At 37.5% G+C, this 22,439-nt stretch overlaps 5 protein-coding genes across 5 annotated transcripts; 3 read left to right on the forward strand and 2 right to left on the reverse strand.

The window, feature by feature from the left end:
- Positions 1 to 2,147: 2,147 nt before the first annotated feature.
- On the forward strand, positions 2,148 to 4,201 carry LOC105270357 (T-cell immunomodulatory protein). The gene has a single exon (XM_011311231.1). It carries the CDS (start codon positions 2,367 to 2,369, stop codon positions 4,134 to 4,136), a length of 1,770 nt encoding a protein of 589 aa, XP_011309533.1. The 5' UTR covers positions 2,148 to 2,366; the 3' UTR covers positions 4,137 to 4,201.
- Positions 4,200 to 6,483, reverse strand: Cdk5 (Cyclin-dependent kinase 5). Its single transcript, XM_011311230.1, has 6 exons — positions 6,398 to 6,483; positions 6,159 to 6,247; positions 5,676 to 5,869; positions 5,305 to 5,564; positions 5,007 to 5,218; positions 4,200 to 4,542 (listed from the first exon to the last, which is right to left on the reverse strand). The coding sequence occupies exons 1-6, from the start codon at positions 6,432 to 6,434 to the stop codon at positions 4,435 to 4,437; spliced, it is 900 nt and encodes a 299-aa protein (XP_011309532.1). The 5' UTR covers positions 6,435 to 6,483; the 3' UTR covers positions 4,200 to 4,434.
- An 89-nt stretch (positions 6,484 to 6,572) lies between these two features.
- LOC105270359 (uncharacterized) lies at positions 6,573 to 7,571 on the forward strand. Its single transcript, XM_011311234.1, has 5 exons — positions 6,573 to 6,718; positions 6,793 to 6,855; positions 7,101 to 7,163; positions 7,223 to 7,336; positions 7,394 to 7,571. Exons 1-5 carry the CDS (start codon positions 6,638 to 6,640, stop codon positions 7,550 to 7,552), a joined length of 480 nt encoding a protein of 159 aa, XP_011309536.1. The 5' UTR covers positions 6,573 to 6,637; the 3' UTR covers positions 7,553 to 7,571.
- Positions 7,561 to 16,815, reverse strand: LOC105270358 (uncharacterized). The gene is made up of 4 exons (XM_011311232.1): positions 16,654 to 16,815; positions 14,836 to 14,923; positions 10,370 to 10,484; positions 7,561 to 8,580 (listed from the first exon to the last, which is right to left on the reverse strand). The coding sequence occupies exons 1-4, from the start codon at positions 16,729 to 16,731 to the stop codon at positions 8,388 to 8,390; spliced, it is 474 nt and encodes a 157-aa protein (XP_011309534.1). The 5' UTR covers positions 16,732 to 16,815; the 3' UTR covers positions 7,561 to 8,387.
- Positions 16,816 to 19,357: 2,542 nt separating this feature from the next.
- Positions 19,358 to 20,984, forward strand: Ptth (Prothoracicotropic hormone). The gene is made up of 5 exons (XM_011311235.1): positions 19,358 to 19,413; positions 19,759 to 19,941; positions 20,036 to 20,215; positions 20,281 to 20,478; positions 20,751 to 20,984. The coding sequence occupies exons 1-4, from the start codon at positions 19,393 to 19,395 to the stop codon at positions 20,434 to 20,436; spliced, it is 540 nt and encodes a 179-aa protein (XP_011309537.1). The 5' UTR covers positions 19,358 to 19,392; the 3' UTR covers positions 20,437 to 20,478; positions 20,751 to 20,984.
- The last annotated feature ends 1,455 nt before the right edge of the window (positions 20,985 to 22,439 follow it).

Genomic DNA, 22,439 nt, shown 5'->3' on the forward strand with positions numbered 1-22,439 from the left:
ATGAGCTAGTGCAAGATGTAGGAGATAGGTCGTACTCTCTTATCATCGATGAATCGACTGATGTTTCGGTATCGAAGCACATGGCACTATGTATTCGTTATTTCAGTACAAAGTTCGGCAAGATAACTACCAATTTTTTGGGCCTTATCACTGTCACGGATACCACATCAGAGTCACTGTATAAAGAGCTCATTAATTATTTAAATACCATTAAATTATCTCCTAAACAATTGTTTGCCATTGGAGTTGATGGTGCCAGCAACATGATCGGAAAAAATCGTTCATTATTCACGTTATTAAGAGATAATGTGCCACTTCCAAATTTAGTCCTAGCCAGATGCATTTGTCATTCTCTCCATTTATGTAGTTCTAAGGCTTCAGATGTTCTGCCATCGAGTTTAGAATATTTAGTGAGGGAATCGCGTAACTGGTTCACTAATAGCTCAAAAAGAATGGAGGATTATAAGAATTTATTTCAATTAATCAATTCCGATGACAAAAAAATGCTAGCATTGATACAATTATCTGATACTCGCTGGTTGGCATGGCAAGCTGCAGTAGTGCGTATTTTAGATCAATGGCTTGAACTAAAAACTCATTTTAAGATGATTGCAGCCAGAACTGAGAACAAGTGTTATTTGGCACGACAATTAGCATCGATGTACGACGACGAAGCAAATTATTTATATTTAATATTCTTAAAATCGATACTGCATGACGTCAATGAAACCAACATTTTATTTCAAAGTTCAGATAATGATTTTTATAAGCTGTATGAGAATTTGTGGATGCTTATTTTATCTGTCACCAGCCGCATTATCAAGCCTACTTTCGTAGAACAAGCAAAAAAACAACAAAATATCGAATTGCTTCAAGAAATTCTCAATAACGAATTAGCGCGAAGATCACCCAAAGAAGTAGATTATGGATTTGAATTCCAGCGCACTACTTCTTCTTGGAAGGGCAAGCCCGAAGATCTTTTTGATGTACAACACCGATGCACCGAATTTCTCATTATTTTATGTACTCAGCTCTTGAATCGAATGCCCAATAATTTTTCTATCTTGAAAAAGTGCGCACAATTTGCGCCACAAAAAATATTGAGCACCGCAAAACAGTCATCACTTGAAGATTTACCTATCAGTTTTCTTGATGAAGGAGCTGATATGGTAGCTATTGAAAATCAACTTCGGAAGATCGCCTTCATCAATTGGCATGAATATTTTTCTGAAGAAATCATGAATGATACCAATAAGTTCTGGGCTAATATCTTCAACTTCAAAGATGCAAGTGGCAATGTTCAATTCCTGCATCTAGCTAGGTTTGCCTTGAAAGTTTTATCGCTGCCGATCAGCAATGCAGTAGTAGAAAGGGTGTTTTCTGTGATGAACGCTGTCAAGACCAAAAACCGAAATAAAATGCAGCTTGACATGCTTTCGGCTCATTTAAGAATCAGGATTAATTTTCACAGTACTGGAACTTGTTGTTCATCGTTCGAGCCAACTCTGGCAATGTTTGAATTGTTTACTTCCAAAATATACGCTACAAAAAAAATGAATGCCAATGAAGCAACATCTACTCAAGAAACTGATGAATTAGCTGCATTTCAAGAAACAATGACGCTTTTCAGTGAATGTGATACGGACGTAGATCGTTGCATTTTGAAATTTTAATTATATTAATAAATGGCAATTGTTCTTAGTTCAGTTGATAAGTATTCAATACTCAATAAGTATATTTTATTCAGAAAACTTTGCTAATGTTCATAAAAATATGCCAGAGAAAGTCAATTTATTTTATTTAACAAACGGTGTATTTATTATGTAGGAGAAACATTATGAAAATATATGTAGCGCAAAATTAACAAGAATAGTGTCCAAATTTTATTCGGTTATTTTAGTTTTATTTGAAGAAAACATTTTTTTCAAATTCAAATCTATGTGCTCTTTTAGGCGATATTGGGCTATTTGAATTAGGGGCGCTGTAGGCGGTTTTGGGCTATTGGAGGTTGGGAAGTGGGGCTATCTATCGAGCACTGCATCTGGCAACCCTGTCAGTGCTACTCAGGCAGTTACCGAGAGTGGGCTGGCGGGCAGACACTCCAGCATTGCGTTTGACGCCCTCTCTCTCTTGGGGTGATGTACTACAATGCTGGTGGGGGCCTTCTAACCCCCAGAGCTGAGCCTCTACTTTAGTCACTCCTCTTTGGTTTGAGTAGTTTTATTCTGAATCATCGCGGTTTCAGCAAGTGGGAAAAGTGACAGATCTTGACAATTACGTCTCCAGTATTTGCCACGTAAAGTACAATTGTTTCCTGAAGTTGGAATAATTCTTATAACTTTGGATTATGTAAAAACAATCCAACAATGGCGCCTGTTCTCGTTCTGCTCCTCTCATTGATCACAAGAACCTACACTTCAGACATCACAGCAGCGGTATTCGGAAATGTTCTGGACGGGATGCCAGCGGCATTCGGAGATTTTGATTCAGACGAGCTAACTGACGTCTTCATCCTCCGAAATAATGCAACAACCCTGGAGATCCTCCTGGCGTCCGACCAGGAGCCCCTGCTGCGGCCGACGAACCTCAACTGCCCCTTCAAGAATCTCGTAACCAGTGTCGTTCCAGGGGACTACGACGGTGACGTCTTCATGGACATTCTAGTGACAACGTACAGTCGTGAGGACTCATTAACCCACGTTCACATAATTTGGGGAGGTCTTGGTCCCCTGCAATGCCCAACCGAGTCTTTACCCATCCTGAAAATGCAGGGGCAACCTCTGACTATGGACTACAACCAAGACATGATAATTGACCTTTTCGGTGCCAACGAGTTAAACAACCGCACCTTCTGGATTTTCAATCATAATCGAACGAAACCCGAGGCCATTCCCATGATTTCCAATCGGGCCATAGACTCTGAGCCCATACGTATGCCCCATTCCAATGCCTTTCTCGATCTTAACCACGATTACTATCCAGATCTAATGATAACAACCGCAAATCACTTCGAGATCTGGAACGGTGGCTCCAAGGGCTTCAGATACTCGAGAAAAGTCGACTGGCCAAAGCAGAAGGGGGAATCATCCACTGGACACGTTGGACAGGTTCTCTACCTGGACGTTGAGTTGAAGGGAAAACTAGATCTGATAGTCCCAGTCTGCTCAGACGAGAGTTGCAAAGAGAGTTCGATTTTTATTTACAATGGTGTTTGGCAGGACCTCAAGATAAATTTCAGAGACAAGCAGGGAGTCCTCTGGGGCTTCGTCCCCAGGTCGAATTACAGGCGCTATACAAATACTATCACCCTGCGTGGAGGAGACTTCAATATGGACGGCTATCCTGACCTTCTGGCTACCCTACAGTCTGAAAAATCGGAGATCAAGTCGTTTTTACTCCTGAATACACCCTGCAGCAACTGTGGAACGATTAACAGAACGTTTGAGATTCTCTGGACTGCCCTGAATCCTTTCTACAATGAAACCGTCATGGCTGTGTTCTATGATTTCTACCAGGACGGTATCCTCGACGTCATTCTCGTCAAGTATGATAAGACTAAGGATGTCTACACCACTGGGGCATTTAAAAATAGTCTTGATTATGATGCCAATTTTGTGAAGGTCATGGTATTGACGGGCCTCGAGAACACCAAGTATCCCATATCTCCGGGGAGTTTAGGTAAGAAAAAGAAAACTTATGGAACAAATTTACCAGGTCCTTCCATCGGGTACAACACCACTACTCAGGATGGCAGCCCCAGGAGTGCCCTTGCAGCGCAGTTGCCACAGAGCGCACATTTTTCTCTTAATTTGCCGTATACTACATTTGGATTGGGAAGAACTCCCAATTTTGTGGATCAACTCACTATTGGAGTGGCTGGAAATGTACGAGATTGGCCGCAAATAATTCCCAACTCCCAAATGGTTGTCATTCCAAATCCCATAAAAGAGCCATCAAGATGGAAGGCCCAGTTATTCGTAACCCCAAGTAAGTTAATTCTTCTCAGTGCTGCAGCCCTGACAGCAACATGTGGTTTAATATCAGCTATAATTGCTGGATTGTACTGGAAAGAGAGGCGTGAGGATAAAATCGAAAGGCTCCAAGAAGCACACAGATTTCACTTCGACGCCATGTAGATGCTCCATTGTGATTATAATTACTCAATATTTAATTGTTGAATAAAAAAGCGACTCCACTTGTACCAGTTCGTAAAATTGACAATTTTATTGATTAGTTCTGGACAATTGCATAGAAAACCAAACTTGTTTTCAATTTCTGAAATTTGATCTATCCACGTAGACGCGTATTATAAATAATTCAGAGGAGTCTCGTTATCGTTACATATATTATTTTTGGTTTCACTCTCTTAAGTACCTTGGTCGCCGCATCACACACAGGTGCGATAAGTTGAACTCTATCTGTGGAGGAATCTCGTTATTGGCATCGATCGGTTTTTATGGCAGGGTTCAAATCATTGAAGTAGGGATGTGCCATTGCTTCGTCCGCTGATAATCTCAGTGCTGGATTACAAACTAATAATCTCTGAAATAATATCATTATTCGTTTTTACAAATTACTCAAATTTCTCCTTTACTTGGGTAAAAATTTTAATTCACTCAAGCCGTAGATGAAAATTAATTCGGCATTGAGTAACAATATTATCGGGTCAATTTAAAATTATCCCATTGATCGAAATTATTTTTATGATTATGATGTTTAATATTGCCGAAATATTAACGATTGTGGCGTCGATAGAATAATACGCCTGTTATATATGCAGAATTGCGAAAAATTGTATTATATTATTTATTAGTCACGCAGTATCATATAAATACCCCGAAGGTTTGTCTATGTATCCTCTCAGATTTTCGTATGTGAATTGACGAATTTGTAAATAAACCTCCTATATTTCCCACTGTCCGGTCTTTCATTCGTCATTCTCACGAAATTTTCATCACAAAAATTTCAGGACATTTTTTTTTAATGGAAGAAAAGGGTTTGTTTACCTGGAGCAAGTCTTTTCCCCTAGTAGGAAGTTTAGGTGTAACTAAGGCTAAACCCTGTGTCGGATGATATTGTGGGAATGCTTTATAATCTGGATGGAGTGTCAAGTCGGGCCACGTTTCCTCTGTTGGTGTTCCCAACATTTTGAATATTCTTTTGAGTTGATCGTCCACATCGGACCCCGGGAAAAGTGGTCTGCCTGCATTTGCCAGTTCTGTCACAATAAATTATTTGAAATAATCAGTGATTTTTCAGGTGAACAATAATCTTGGTACTATGGCATTGGTATTGAATGCTCACCAGCAAAAATGCAACCTGCACTCCACATATCAATCGACGTTGTGTACAATTTAGCTCCAAATAGTACATCAGGTGGGCGATACCACAATGTGACAACCTCAGCTGAGTAACATTTAACTGGAATGCCAAAAGCCCTCGCCAGTCCAAAATCAGCGAGTTTCAACTCGCCATTTTTATTAATGAGCAAATTCTGGGGCTTGAGATCTCTATGTAATACATTTCGACTATGACAAAAAGCCAATCCACGTAATAACTGATATCTGCAAAACAACCCAATAAGAAAAAATACCTGTAGCTAAAATTTTTGCCACGATAATTATTTTACTACATTTTACTTGCTAAACCAGTCGTTAAGATTATCAAATACTTACAAGAAAGACGTAACCACATCTGAATCAATCTCTCCATTAAGACTATCAAAATACTTTTTCAGATCCTGATCACAGTGTTCAAAGACTAGAGTTAATTTTTTATCACTGTGGAGTACGTCATAGAGACGAACAATATTTTTGTGTTTTAATTCCTTGAGCAGACAAATTTCACGGAGAGCAGATGATGGAACGCCCTGGAAGCAAAAATCAATAACCATTAATCACCCGAATTATCGTTTTAAAAAACTGCTCCAAAATATATATAATGACATTTAACATTATTTGTAATTATCCATTTATGCCAAAATCTATAGATCGAGGGTAGAAACATTAAGTAATTTTTTAATCGCTAATTCAATGCACACGGCATTCTGCGAAATGAATGAGAAACTCTCAACGCCATAAAAAATTCGAAAAATATTAAATTGGATGTCAGTCCTCCCAGACGAGAAAAAAAAATCAATTATTCCAATCCAATTATACCTCATCGTCATCATCCAGTCTGACTCTTTTCAGAGCAACAATTTCGTGGGTCTCACGGTTTTTGGCTTTGAAAACAGTGCCATAAGTGCCTAAAACAATAATTTTTCGATGAAAAACAATATAAAAACTGGCGTCACTTGCTTGTATGCCATTATCTCTCTCACTAAATCACTGAACAAATCACTTCTCATTCATAACTCTCATCAAATAGTAACCGAAAGAACTCAAACTGCATTTACCTTCTCCTATTTTTTCCAGTTTTTCATACTTTTGCATATTTTCAGCAGTTCCACGGGCGGACTACGCACAATGGTTAGCGCTGTTGTACACGGCGGGAGGTACAATTACTTTGACAATTACTGCGCGCGCAGTGAATTACTCCGTTGTTTATACGCGTCAAATCAGTCAAAATTAAATTATCCCGATGTGATACTCTCCATATAAATAAATTACTGATAAATATATTGAACTATCTCAAAATGGAAATTTTGCTGAGGTTCTTCAATAACGTCATTCTGATGTTCATCAGTTTTTTAATAGCCATTTATTTCGGCCGACGTGTGCGTTTGAGAGATAAACAATTTATAGTGAAATTCAAATGAAATTACTCTTCATTAATCTGGCGATTTTGCAGTTTTTCCTGGCTATGACTCATCACTACAAGATTGTCGCTGAAATTATTGAGTTCAATTCGATCGTGAGATTCCTTTCACTTCACTAATGCGAATTCAGATGCGAAGCGTCAGATAATGATATTTCGGAATCTTGAGGTGCTATCGAAATTTTTGTCATTACCTTTTTCGTGGAGGTGATCGAGGGCTGCAAAAAAGGTTATTATACGAATTTCGGTATCTGCTTTAGATCCGGAGATTTTTGTAACGTTTTATTGCTTTGCGACTGAATTTTTACTGGGGAATGTGTTATTTATATAATTATTCTCAGGTGCGAGAGGCGAGAGACAGCTTGGATTATGTAACGACCCAGAGCCTTGCTCTTATGAAAGATGTAAATTTTATATTGTAATTATTCACTTAAACACTGATAAATTGAATATATCCGTTTAGATTGAAGGAGACATTGCAAAAGAGCTCCATATGACAAACGACTTAACGAGATTGAGTTCTAAAACGTCAATGCTGTTGAAAAGATATGGAGAAACCGAGGAACGAGTGCTGGAGGTGAAAACGTGAGATTTGATAAAATTTTTGGATTCATTTGATTTATTCGAATTTTAGCTGGTGAGGATGAACGAAAATATGGCGAATGTCCAGTTGGAAACCCCCGAAAACATAAAATCCGAGATGAAGAAATCAATAATGAAATTAAAGAGGAATAAACTCGAATCTTACACCAAAGATATGACTCCAAAATCAGATAATGTTCTCACCGAATAAATGAGACGGACTTTTTCAACTTGACGTCTTTATTCGGCGCACATTTTTTTACAATAAAACTTACAATTATTCAAAGACAGCGGATGGATAAAACAGGACATAAAATTACGACGGATTACAAGCAAATATCGATAGTACAGGTACATGATTACTTGCTCCATTTCTTTCCAACATCGAGAGTATTTTTTTTTAATGGACAATTGCGATATTAAATTTCAAAACTGCATTCTTCGATCATTATTATGCTCTTCATGTTCAATTGACATCTACAGTACTCGTAAATTGATGAGTGTAACAACGATTCAAAAATTATCCTTATTATATTCGAAAATCCAAGGTAAGTGGTAATTTTGAGTTTTTAGATAATTTTGAGACATTTCAACATGCATTGAATGGACTAAAGGATTCCATTAGACGAAGTCGTCGATCTTTTATAAAAGAATAAAAAATTTTTGACTCAAAGATTAATTGCCACCAACAGAAAAATAAAATGAAAAATCGAATTCCAATCAATTGAATTTTTTCCCATTTTCCCAATTAAACATTCCCAGCACGACGTCTCCCAATGAAGACAAACTTATTTATAAAAAATATGAAGTATTCTAGACTTAAAAATTAATCGCACACTCGCAACATTATATGTTGTAACAAAAAAAAAAATGGCAAGAATAATTAGATTGAAATTTCAATCTCTCGAATATCGTCCGATCATAATGAACCGAAGAAATACTGAAATCCGAGATCATTAAATCGTTGAGGTAAAATGTTAGCAGTCGTTAATTTTTTTTTTCACACATTGTAAATTGATCGTTGACTACAGGTGTCGAATAAACAATTAGTGCTGTCTTGAAGCTAAATAGGCATCGACGAATCGCCTTTTAACGAAACTGTCCCAGCCAGCGCGATCGATCTCGTCGAAATTTCGCTTGGAAAAGCTGTCGAAACCGGCACGATCAATCTCATCGATATTGCGCTTGATGGCCCCATTGTAGAGTTCCATTTGACTGAGATTGGATAGCTCTGGCTTTCTGCAAATATAAATTCAGTGGAAATTAGAGTAAAGGCGGTGTTTCTTTGAAGTTGTTGCATGACGCAGGTGTGATATTGATAGGACTTGCTGTGATATCTGATTCTTCCACAATTCATACTCGCTGAATAGTATCAAAACGGAACGAGTCCTGTTATTCGAGTACGTTCCCGAGTATTTGTGATTGCGTTTAATAACCCCATAGAAATCGTACGGTCTCGACACGTTTTCCTTCGAGTGTTTAGATTTCACCGACCGTTGTCTGCGCGTAATTGAATACGTGTGGCATCTCCACTGAAAATACGAGGGGACAGTCAATCGACGATTTTTTCTTTTCCTCAAGTCGGGAAGATAAATTGAATTTTTATGGGGACAAGCCGATTACTTTCATTATTATTTGTTTTATTCATTCCATCGAGAACGGAAAAATATAAAAAAGCAAGTTGAGAATTTTATAGATTGGAAATAAAATTTGATGATCCCTGGATTGGCTGAAGAAAGTTCTTCAGAATTATTCTGTAGGGCAATTCTCCGATTTTCTTGTTCTGGGGAACCTTCAGCAATTAATCCACGGTTTACGTAGGATGAATTTCTGTAAGAAGGTCGGAGTGATAGCTCTTGCATTTTCTCTTGGGAAGTGGCAGCTGCAACACTTTATTCATTGCTAAACGAATCCTCGAATCTATTGTACGGTGATAAACTCCGTTGAATTGGAGGATGTATTTTCTGAAGTCTGAGCTATAAAGCCTGCTGAGAAAAAAATTGTATGCACTCTCAAGAGGAAAAACCGATTAAGAAAATAAATCGGAAAGGAGAAAAAGCTCGGTTAATTTCCAGGTCAGATAAAATTGTAATAAAAAAAATTTATTCAGAACTGAATTTGATAAATAAAAGATTATCTGTGTATTTTCTTAATTATGTTGTAGTTCCCCTGTATTCCTGACTCGCCGGAATTTTTCTCGCATCTATAATTCAAAAAAGATGAGAAAAAGTCAGGAGAAAAATTGACGCTTGTCACGGATTGCCGTCCCAAGAGATTGAGGGAGGTTTCTTCATCGGTGTTATCGCGTTCAAGTCCTTGCCATGTTGACAGCCAAAAGTACTCTCGTCTACAACAACGAGCCACAGAGGACCGCCTTCCTTTATCCTCCAGTCTCTATTTTTTTCCTGATCCCTCCTCGAGCTATTCACTGGTGAGATTATCGTTACAGTGTCTACCCTTTTCTGGATACTCCCTTCTCATATTAACTGAAGTACCACCACAAACTTTCCATCTTAATTAAATAGAATTAAATTAGTTCCTCAACAATTACATCTCTGATCTCTTAGCCCGACGTCAGAAAATAGTTGCAGTCCTAGAGTAAACGGATAGATCCCGATGAGGCGGTTGAATTCAAACAGCCTCAGAATAACACCACACATCGATGTTAAATGCAAAATGAAACACCACCGAGACAGAGACTTCCCTCGCCAAGTTAGTCTCCCATTGTTGGTTACTCTCTCGTTGTCATGATTATCTCTCGGCATAAAGGTACTGTTGTATCGCTAGTGAGCTGAGCGCGAGATGAAACTCAAGCATGAGTTTCCATAGATTAAAGTAGCACGACAATTTATTATTCAACGGAGTTGTACCATTTATTTCGCACCGAGAGGTGCATAACGCAGGCGAATTACAAGAGTTCACTTGGTGTACGCGTTCGTGCATCTCAATCAGAGAATAAATGGTCGGGTTAAGGTGCCGGTTGTTGCGGGACAATATTCAGGGCTTTGTTTTTTTATATTAATTTTACCTTCGGGGATCGAATCTCTTGCTCTCGCCGAATGTTGCACCGGATAGTGAGTCCAACCCCTGGCGGCTCTGTCGGTTTATCCGGGAATCTCTCATTGGACTCTCACGTGCTCCACCTGAATTACAAATTTTTCCTCTTATTAATCCTGTAATTGGGTCATTAAGGGGTGAGGGAGAGGCGGGGAGTAATTAAAACACATTTTCTTTTTGTTTCGGTGATGAATTATTTTATTCAAGCTTTGCAGTGTTGAAAAATTTGTGAATCTTCTATTTTTGGGCTGAATAAAATTTCAACAATGAATAAATGTTTATATCTCTATTCAAAATCAATTTTTTTTTAGGATCAATCGATATTTATAATAAACCTGTCAAAAATTTGGTATGGGAAATTAGGGGGGCAGGGATCTCGGGATAAATAAATAAAAATAATTGAATAATTAAATCTGATTTTTCGAGATAATAATGACATGATAGCTGGTGAATGAGAGATGCCGCGAACACGCGTTTATTCTTTATTTATAATTCACTACAGGTTGTCGATTGAATTGCCTTCATATCACGAATTAATCCTAGACTCGTCACCTCGTCGTTTTTCATGAATATTCAATATAATTATAATCGATTATCATATTTTAATGAGAACTTTCGGATGCATTTACTTGCGCCGAGTGAATTTACCTGGCAGAACTTAATTAATTTAATTAATTTTTAATTGACAGCTCCGGGGGAAATTTAATATTTTTTCATTTTTAATATTTTCATATTTTAATTTGTCTCTCTGCAGGTCGCGGGGACTAGCCTAGGGTCCATTTAATTAATAAGAGATCATTTCCCCGTACGGTCCACGTGTCAAAATGGAATACGCAATTTTTGGTTTTGGATTTTCCGGAGTGATAGCCAATGAACGACGCAGAAGATTTCCACCCCCGATGTGATCCAGATTTCGTTGTTCAAGGGTTGGAATCTCCGATCTCTCGTTCCTACTCGCCCACTCTGAAAAAATAATTTTCTCCGCGAAAATTATTCGCGATTCTTTTCTGTTGAGTTATTCTTTGAAATGATTTATAACAATTCTAGTGGTATTTCAACTGGGAAATCATCACCGGTCTGACTTTTCGGGGATTTTTCCCTAGCTGATACTGCGCAGTAGAATTATTTTAAAATCTCTCGGCGGATGGCAGATTGAGTGGACGTCAAAGCTGGATATAAGCAACAATCATTTGAGTAATGTGAGTAGAGTCATACGGACGTACCTCATGACACATGGACGATAACAAAGCAACATTGTGGACAGGGGCCACCCCAATGAGCAGTCGTTGACAGACGAATCAATTCGGCATTTGAATGGCGTGTGTCGGAATGATTGAATTGCCCGAGGAAAAATTTATAATAAAATTCACCTTGACGTTGAGTAATCGCAGAGTGTATTGGTTAAACAAGAATTTTTATTCCGACCTTCAGTCAAAATAATTATTCCTAAGGAATTTCCCTCTCAAAAAAATCCAACCGTAACTATTTACATAAATCATTTTTTCTGCGATTTTCATTTTAAATTAATAAATTGTTGATGAGAATGATAAAAATATTGTAACAGTTAATTCCACTCATTACCAATGCCTCCGCGATTCAGACGATTATTTGCGGGTGAAAATTGCATGAGTGACGTAAATATTTGGGAATGGAAATTCTGTGGTCCCAAGAGATTCTGTTGTAGCTGAAATAAAATGGATAATTCCAGCAAATAGACCAAATAAACATTACGTCTGTCGGATATTAACGGTTATTCCCTGATTCTCTGAAAAAAATTCGGAAGATCGTGGGATATGTTGTGGTGAATCTGAAATGATCTCGTCCTATGGGACAGATTGTGATAAAGGACTCGCAAACTTTTTATTGTTATTCTTTGTATTCCCTAAAATCGTAAAAGACATTCAACTCTCCGATAAGCTCTTATAATTTTTATCGTGAGTTGTATCGGACTTTCAATTGCATGAACAAAAAATTCGGCCGGTTAATTTGTTCAGTGATGGAATTAATTAACTTGTTTTTGTTAGAAGGACGGTTAATCCAACGGACGAAGAGTTCGCACCTTCAGTCAATAGAACACTCACAACTTTTGCAATTATCGAATTATTATTAAATCCAACTCAGCCCGTGGTATTGAAAAACTTTTGCGGTCTCAAATATAGGGGAGTAGCCCTAGCTTTCATTATTCAGGACCACCGGTATGTATTTTGTTGTTACTATTATCGATCTAATGAAAAAATATATATTATACTGAGAATATTAGCTAAAGAAAATTCCGGAAATTTCCAGTGCAGTGGAAAAACATTTGGGGAAATGTCAGGCAAATGGTAAAATCTGTAAAATAGTCATTTTTATCGGATCTTTTCTCCCGTGGAGAACATACAGATGAATAAAGGGAACTCCTGAATTATATTTTTGTAATGCAAATTATTTCCGCCCCGATACCGGGAAATATATCCGCGGGATATTACTATGAGAAACGACTCCACCGTTTTCCCCTTCTTTCGTGTGAGATTCATATTTATTTGATTTCCACTGGCTGATACGGCGATTCTAACTAACACACGTGGAAATCCCATCGGGGGTGCGATGCCATCGGTTTTCGACTCGATTTGAAAAATAGTCGTCATGAGACGTCCATTTTTCTCCCGTCAGAACACCCCATGTTTTCCATTTTCATTTCAACAGAAATTCACACAATAAAAATATTTGAATTTTCCGGGGAATTATTCCTCATTTTCTTTTTCCATAAATTCACGGGATAATTGAACGGAAAACTGTGGAACATTGATTTTTTCAAGGACAATTGGCTTATGTAAAATCGATTTTTCTTTGTGAATCAAGTTTTCATCCTCTCGGTTACTCGATATGGCTTCAGTCGATTATCGATTGGCGTTGATAAAAAGCGTGGATTTTTCATAATACTATTCATCCCTAACGGTGAATTAATAATTCAGCATAATTAATGCCTGTAATGAAACTGAATCTCATGATACCATGATACCTTTTCATGAATTATTCCACATGTTCTAGTCGCACACCGGTAATTAATCATCGAATTCCAGCGATTTTTTTATATTCAATTAAAATGAAATTTCTCTTCAATTAAACATTTAAATTTCCCCCACAAATCAGAGAATTAATTTTTTGAAATGTCATCATACAATTTAGAGTAATAAAAAAATATCGCATGATTTTTCCTGAAAAGAAATCCTCACATTTAATCAACTTTTCAAGATGAATGGCAGCGGGATGTAATTTCAAAATAAATTAAACCTCGCGGCATTGAAAAATTTAATGACAATCGTCACTGGGAATTGAACAAAATTTGTGACAGTGCATGCATTCGAGAAAAATCGATGAGCCGAATATAATGTACGTCGCAGAGAACATTGAGATATTCCACGAAATATTTTTTTTTCATTCGAACCAGGGCGAAACGATTGGGTGATGCTATCACCATCACTATTCGGATAAGACGAAATGACAAATGTCGCCACCAAATGTTATTCATTAGGTATTCGTCACGCGCTACGACACGTGGATAATCAAGGCCTGGGAGATAGAGAATTTTTTTTTTTAATAGAAATAAATTGCAGTAATTAATATTTAATAACAATCGAATGGTGCATCACGCGTGTGAAGCGTTCAGTTATTAGATATGAAAATGGGAGAGAATTTTTATTCGACGCAAGGGGTGCATTATGCGAATGGTCAGGCGTCTCAGGATTATTTTGGAGAAGCTTTCAAAGGATCATGCGAGATGAAAGACGGGGAAAAGCGATCCGTGGGGTGTCATTAATTCATGGTGTTTTTCCTCGGGACCTTTTACTACGGATTTTTCAACATTTTTCAAGATAATTCAATCACCGGAAACACTGCATGACGCGGGAGACATGAGTGTTTCGGTGTCATGCTGAAAGTTTTTAGAGAAACATTATAAAAGCTTTCAAAATGTCGCCAGCCGTTGATCGGGGGGTTCCTGAAATTTTCAGAAACAAAAAAAAATCCACGACAATTGCCCCACAGGTATGAGATACTCTTCAGATACTCAAAGTAACAGAAAATAAATAGAAAAAAAAAGGAGAAGGTCTGGGAGTAGAGAAAAAATTTATTGGATTTGAATCAATAATTTTTATACCATTTTTCCAATGGCTTGAAATGGAAAAAAATAAAGGGAGAAAATGTGAAAAGTTTCTTTTGAGTTTGAAATCGTATCGATGGTTTCCATTGGGTTCTCGATTCCACAGGAGAAAGAGAAAAGAAAAGCCTGATGGATCACTGGATCCAGCACCCGCGATCCCAACACTATCACAAGCATTATACATTTCCCTCTCACGTCACAAATTCCACCACCTTGCTATTCTCATCGAGATAAGCTTTATCATAGATCACCCCTCAACGTATCCGGTGATTACGGATTAATTAGGAATTACTCACCGATTGCTCCGTATGATCTTGCAAGTGCCTCCATGAGTTCTGGTTCGGTGTAAACAGCCTCGTTCAAACCGGACGTCTCACCTCGCATCTGCAATAAAAATATTTACGCCACGTAAATTTAGTCGTGAAACACGCAACTCGTTTCTCTGTCAATGCAACCTCTCGGGACTGGGGTGCGGATGTACGTCACGTATTGCAAAAAAATTCGCTATTTTCTCCAGTGGCAATTGGAATTATTCAGGTGTCGGGTGTAAATTTTTTTATCAAATATCGATTATTCTTAGATTATTGTTAATTTCAAAAACTTATCCTTTGTTTTCTGTTTAATTTCGCCGTTTTATTACAGAAGATTGCAAAAAATGATAAGGATAATTTTGAAAAATATGATGAACTCCGGCGAAGGAGTTGAGCCGTGGGATTTTTCGCTGTTTCCTTTACGATTAATCCAATTTCTACAGGGTACTGGGGTCAGGATCATGCTGGTCAGGTGCTGCTTCTGATGTTCTGATGTAATTACCACATACTGCGTCCGCAGTAGCTTCACCCATCGCAAATAGTCGGGCTGCATAACATCATTAATGGAGATGACTGGTGAAAACCACGCGATGCGAATATTTTCCAACGTTCGTTCACTAATTGATTTATGATCCAATGAAGGGAATCACTCGATTCAAGGGTTCACAAGCTAAACTTGTCCCCAATAAATGTGCAGCATGAGAAGTGGATCGACGACAAATAACCGAACTATCACAAATTTGTCAATTAAATTGTACGAATAGCTTGGAATACTCCCAAGACTAATTGGATTCATTCAATGCAATTCAAGTTCAATCGAAAATTCAATTCGCAAAATCGGTGGGCGGACAGATTATTTTAATTAGTAATGTAAATTTTTGTCATTTCTACGAAAACAATTGCGGGCTCTTGGGTGTTTTTAATATTCAATTATGCTGTGAACAGGTGCTATGAATAATTCTCCGGATGATATATACTAGATCGATAATGTATCTCATAAATAAGGAATCAACTCCCCCCAAGAAACGTAAAATACACATGATAATCCCCGTTGCCATTACCCAGCATTAGAATATCCCCAAGGTGTGAAATTAAAATATAGTTGTGTAAATATATGCATGCCATCCCGCCAGCTTTTTTTTCTCTCGGTGCAATGAAGCTACTATGCACTGAACTTCACTCCCGCACTTTTATTAGTATGCATGGGAAAAGTTGTTCCTCCTGAACTAAGTTTATATATGAAACACATAACACGCCAGCTTACGTGCATATGTCGAGTGTCATTAAATATACGGGGATAATATATCCTGCAACAACTTCCGAATATATTCAGTATGATTAATTTATATTTCGCTTTTCAGGATGCAGAAATGGGGCGGGAGTGGAATTTTTGAATGTCCCGGACCGAGAGAATTAAGTCTCAAGACGCAACAAGTTGGCAATTGCAGATATCCAATCGAGAATTTTGCAGGGATTTTATTATTTAAACGTTTTAATATTTTAATTATCGGAGGGAATCACCGAGTCGTTTCGATTTTTTTCGAGGACGAATATTTTGATCATTTAACATAATTAGACACAATTTTATTTCCTCGTTCAATTATTCCGATAATTTAATTGAAACACTGAACCAATCGGGAAGCAATTAAAGATTTTGTAATTTTTCAAATTTCGAAATGATTTCGAATACATTCGATTTTTAATTTAATTCTCTACGTGCCGATGAAAAAAAATAATTAATAAATATATGAAGAAAAAAATATTAAAACTATCTTTAACTAAAAAAAATTGATAAAAAATTACCTGGAGAGGTATAGCGGAGGCCTCGATGAAAAAGACAACGAGAAGTCCGGCGACACTGATGGCTCGTGCAATCCCCATGTCTCACTTGTGAGTTGGAAATAATTTTTTGATAATACTCGTAAGGGTTGAAGATTGAAGCAGGTCTCGGAAAAGCGTACAGAGCACAATGACTAGTGTGCGTGATATCGTCAAATATATAGAGCGATTTCCGCGGCTTTCGGGGGGAGAGGGTTGACGCGGGAAAAGTAACAAGTGCGACGGCGCAATGGCTACTATCTCAAGTAACTCTTTTCCCATGTACGTCTCGTCAAGGTATTGCATCGCTTTTATCATTACCCTATCAATGAATTTCGATTTTTCATTCACTTTGTTTTTTTTTCATCGTTGAACCGTCAAGTCCTATTACAATAATCATTCGGTTATTACCGATTTCAGTCACTTTTAGATGCTTTTAGTCACTTTTTCCGGAAATTTTCAATATCGCGCATTTGGTGAATTTTTCGAAAAATTTTTCAAAAAATTTTTCAAATGTCAATTTTTTGAAATGTAAAAAAATTAAAAATTATTCCATGAGGGGTAATTTTCCCTCATTACGGATCTGCGGCCGGTCCGCTACTCAGAACTTATCAGTTTTTCCGGGAATTTTCATTATCCCGCCATTGCTGAATTTTTCAAAAAAATTTCAAGTGCCAATTTTGGGGTGCTGTTTAGCTGTATTTTTATGTATTTTTTATTGTAAGAAAAATTGATTCACATTCACTCACATTAATTGCACAATTCTCGGGGTGTTTCATACGCAGCCATTGCGTTCGATACCGGAGTTCATTGGGTTGGTTAAAAAATTAATAAAAGTAACGGCAAGTTTAACCGTGCGGCAGTGAGGCATAATCTCGTTTTCTTATCTATAATCGTTGCTGTGGGATCGATCGTCAGTACATTAACGCGGTCACTTCACAATATACGAGGTAAATAGCATCAGCTTATTCATTCCTGCAATTCTGTAATCATCGGTGAGCAAACATGCGCCAGAGTCGGCACTTCGTCTCTAATGAATTAATAGACATCGTGCAACGTATTTGCCGATATTCCCAGAGAGTGTTTTCGGAAACTGATACGTAAATAGAGCCCTCGTGTCCACCAAGCCAGACTATTTACTAGACTATGATGGAGGTAAAAATGATATCGAGGACGGGAAAAACTTGGGATCGATGAATGCTGGGTGCACGTGCATGAAGGAATTGTATTAAAAAATCCGGGTAATTCAATCCTTTCGTTTCAGCTGACGTAAACTCTTCAGGGGTTGATTTTTGTTTAGAAATATCTGAAATGGTATTTATTTTTCAATTTCAGGATACGTCAAAATGTAAAACTGTGAAAAATGAACAGTTTACAATGTTTTCGCAGCTAAAAGCTTTTCTTTTACGCTTTTCCTTATTCACTCAGTGAAATTTCTCACTCGATAGATTATGTCCTACGGAAAAATATATTTGTCATTCTTCTGAGAGTGGAAAATTGAAATCCTGCCTACAGTTTTATAAGAAACGAGGGTAAAGCCGATGATAACCAGCTTGACTGATGCTCGCAGGGGCTTTAATGCTCTGACATGTATCAAGAAAGCTTTTCCGAAGAGATTTGCGCATCCGGGGCTTGGCCGGATGTTCCTGGTAATTATGCATCAAAGAAATATCTCCTGGATTCGCGTCATGAAGAATTCCCAACTCCTGATCAGCCAGAAATATTCCTGTCACTCGAAAATTCCCTCGAAATGTTCAGAACAATCTCCACAAGATTGCGCAAAGGATCATATCGAAGTTAATCAATTAATATTATTATCAATAATTAATTAATGCAAGTGACGATATGAAGACGTGCATTATTTTTCTAGTATAAAATGTTCGGAGTGAATTCATAATCTTTAACTGTTCCTCGATGGGAACGCCTGATGATGGCATTTAACGTTCTAGCCCCGGCGCTATTTCCGACCCTTCCTGAAGATGACTTTGACACTTTCAAGCAGACCATCAAGAATACTTTGACAATAATAAAAGCCTGCGGAATCGACCTTTCCGTATCTGGTGCGGAAGATAATCGTCGTGATCTTGAAATTTTCCCTGTCAATGTAAAAATAATATACCACATCCCCGCCGTGATTTATTCATTCCACAATATTATAAATTTTTGGTTGGCATTGTATTTTATTAAATAAAAAAAATTTCAAAATAATAAATATCACTTGAACACACCAATTAATTATTCCAAACCATTTTGCAATTAACAAACTTCCATTAATATTATAAAAATATCATGAATTTATTCGAAGGTCTCAGTAAATTGGACTTTTATTTTCTTCCGGGAAATTCAATTGAAGATTGTTATTTTATTGCAAAAGGGTTTCGTCGCACTTTTATGTATAAATAAACTTATTAACCAAATGGGGGAAAATAGTGCGTCAAATCAGGTCTAGAATAATATAAATATCTAAGAATAATGTCGTCAGGGTTCTGATCATCTCCGTCGGGTGACTACAATAGTATCTATGACGTATTATCCGAGCTATCGAATACCGTCTAATGGATTCTTTGTTCGGGGTTGTACCTACGTGCTGATTATTCTACATTGAGGGGTCGTCCTGTCCTCTGGGGTTGCAAAAATGGTATAAAAGACCTGAATCCAGTAGTTTTTCGATCATACCCGGTGAAACAACAGTGTCTCGAACAAGTTCCTTCCCGCAGACGAAAAATGAAAAGTTTTACCATCTACGTAAGATCTCAGTGCCACTTAATTAATCAGTGATTTTAATCTATAATAATTCATTATATTGATTTCCGGTGATCCGGGCGTGTATGTCGAGGACTAAAATTAATCATTAAATTGTGCCCGAAAAAAATGGTCAGGAAAAATTGCGTGACACGTGGCGGGGTTTTTTTTTTATGGGGAAAAATTATTTTTAGAGTCTAAACACTTTGGAAAGGCGAGAGCCGAATTTTTAGAAATAATTTACGAGAAATCGTGTGGGAAAATACTTTTACCAGAAATTTTTATGGGGTAGTTCTTAGGGCTTTTTAAGGGTGATTTTTGGCATTTAATTTTCCTCGTGTTTTGTAGATTGCACTGGTAAATTTGGCAATTATAACCGATGGACGACAGTTCAACTTCGATCAGTGGTCGAAGATGATCGATCCGGATGATTCGCTGGGATTTCCAGATGACTGCATCACTCAATCCTGCAATGACCTGTACGAAGAGAAACGGAGTAGAGGTTTTGAAGGAACCAATCAAATGATGGCTGTAATATATTATTATTAATTTTTTATCGAAGAGAAAATAATTTCGGATCGTTTGATATTTATTCCGCGATTTTTTTTGTTCAATTTTTTTTTAGGCAACGGGACCCTATCATTTTTCGATTGATCCGTGGGAGTGGATGTCGTGCCCCTGTGAGACTGCATATATCATTGAGGATCTTGGGTCTGGGCATTACCCCCGCTATCTCTCCCGGGCCCACTGTGTCCACAAAACTTGCCGCAATAGACTGAATCCATGCAAATTGCTGGACTACAAGGTCTGATCAAATTCTATTATAAAAAGCAAATGAATTTTAATTGGAGTCATATTTTTTAATTGCAGGTGCATATTCTTGAGGAACGTGATCCTAATGAACCGAATGATGGACAGTACATAGAACAGGCGGTATTACCCGAACCCCTTCGCGTCCAATGGCAAATGAAACCAGTGACAATTGCTGTGGCCTGTGTCGCTGTCACCGAACGGAGAAAAAATTGATAGCCTCACTCGCTGAATTAGTGTCGGAGCCTTTAGAAACTGGTGACAACGCTGTTAAAAAATTTTTACTGGATTCTCCGAAATAAGAACTTTATTGAAATTTAGTATGAAAAATTTCAGTGAAGATTTTTACTGGCAGGAAGACAGATATTTGCACGAATTTAATATTCATTTTCAAATTACCTGAAAATTCGCGGAAATTTGAAAGTCGATGAAAATTACGTGGGGGTTTCGCGATTCGGGGGTGGCCTGTCGTGGAATAGTGGGGATGAATTTTTCAGGCAATTTTTGTCTAATGGAGAAATTCATTCTAGGAACTTGGATTGCAATTTCGTCATGATAACCACCACGAGAACTTGTCCGATAATGAATATCCACAAGGAAATATTCAGGAATGATATCATCATTAATTTTTCTGATGTTTTGGTTTCCTGGAGCTGTTGCAATTTCTCTCCTCGTAAATTTGACAACTTAAAATGACAAAAGTGTCCCAAAACGACTGATTTTCAATGGATTATTACTACACATCTCTAAAGCAAAAAAAAATGTACGAATAGGGTAATAAAAATACTACTTCACCTACTTTATGCCCAATTTTCCAATCCCCATAATGAATTCCAATAGAATTGTGAATAGAAACACATTCAAGTGTCGATTGAATAAATGTCGAGAGAGAATGTACAGAGAAATATTTCAAAAGATGAATTATTCCGAATCGTGACGATTTTGTTATTCCTGAGATAAACGATAAAAAATCTACGTGCTGTGGTTCGTAATGATTTGAATTTCCATTTTTCCGGGAAATTGCAGAATCTAGACGGATCATGACCTTTCAATTGCCTCATATACCAAATGAATACAATTAAAAATCGAATTCAACGTGGGCATGAACAATAAAAATTTACAAGTCCATTGTATATAGTATTTTTTTTTGTTTTCGTTACATCCTGCATCTGCTCGATATTAATATAAACTATTTTCGTTTGGATTATTCTCTAGGCGTGGGTGACGAAGAGCCTATCGAATCCCCATTGTCCGTGTTATTATTTCATCCCCCTGGAAAACAGGAAACGGAGGCTGAAGGGTCTCGCCCGGTTGGAGATCCAACGGAGGAAGTCTAAGTTGTTACAAGAAAATCCACTACTATTCTGGGAGCTGCGGAAAAACCGAGTGAGCACGACATCATCCCACGTACAAGTTCATCTACCTAAAGTACATGACCCTTTCCACTCAAGTCCTCCTACTATTTCAATGGGCAATTGCTCTCCTGCACTTGCAATAAATAAATCATTCAAATTTGAAAATTGAATTGTCGCAAATTTGCGTGATGGTACCAGAATTTTTAACTCAGCAAAATTTTTCTAGAAAAAAATGACAGCACCCACCAAAAAAAAAAATCCCAACCAAAAAAAAATGTTCATTCCTCATTTTTTGTTTAGTGTCTCATGAGCGAATGAATCCATTAAGTGGCCCACGCAATTTTTTCTGATAAATCTAATCAGGGAGCCTAAAAGGTCGTTGAATCTAATCGTCGGGGTTGAAAAAATTATGAGTAACCAGTACTGTATGAAAAAGCTCACTCCGACAGGTGTTTACCCGAGATAAGGCCATTGAAAGGCACTCGATGGCAAGCGATAGTCTGAATCGATCCGGAGAGTAAAAAAAAAATTGCCGGCAAAATAAAAATACAGAGAGACTTTTACGTGGGTTCATTCAATTCTCATTTGTTTTTTACCGACTGAAGGGTTGAATATCACCAACAATGCGTCTGCTCATTTTTTTTTTCCCATATAAACGAGTTCAGTTGGAGTTGTGAGCTACAAATGTCTGAGAAAGTGCTCAGAACGCTCTCTTTGTCGTCATTTTATTATTCCTCCGGGTGTTATTGCTCGTTACTACTACCAACACCCATTGCTCCATTCAATAAACCTTCGGTTCGGAAAATTATTTCACAAATGGAAAACTGCATTGTTTTTTCTTTTTAATCAAGAATTATTGTCGTT

The sequence above is a fragment of the Fopius arisanus genome, unplaced genomic scaffold (assembly GCF_000806365.1).
Source record: "Fopius arisanus strain USDA-PBARC FA_bdor unplaced genomic scaffold, ASM80636v1 scaffold00086, whole genome shotgun sequence".
Lineage (NCBI taxonomy): Eukaryota > Metazoa > Arthropoda > Insecta > Hymenoptera > Braconidae > Fopius > Fopius arisanus.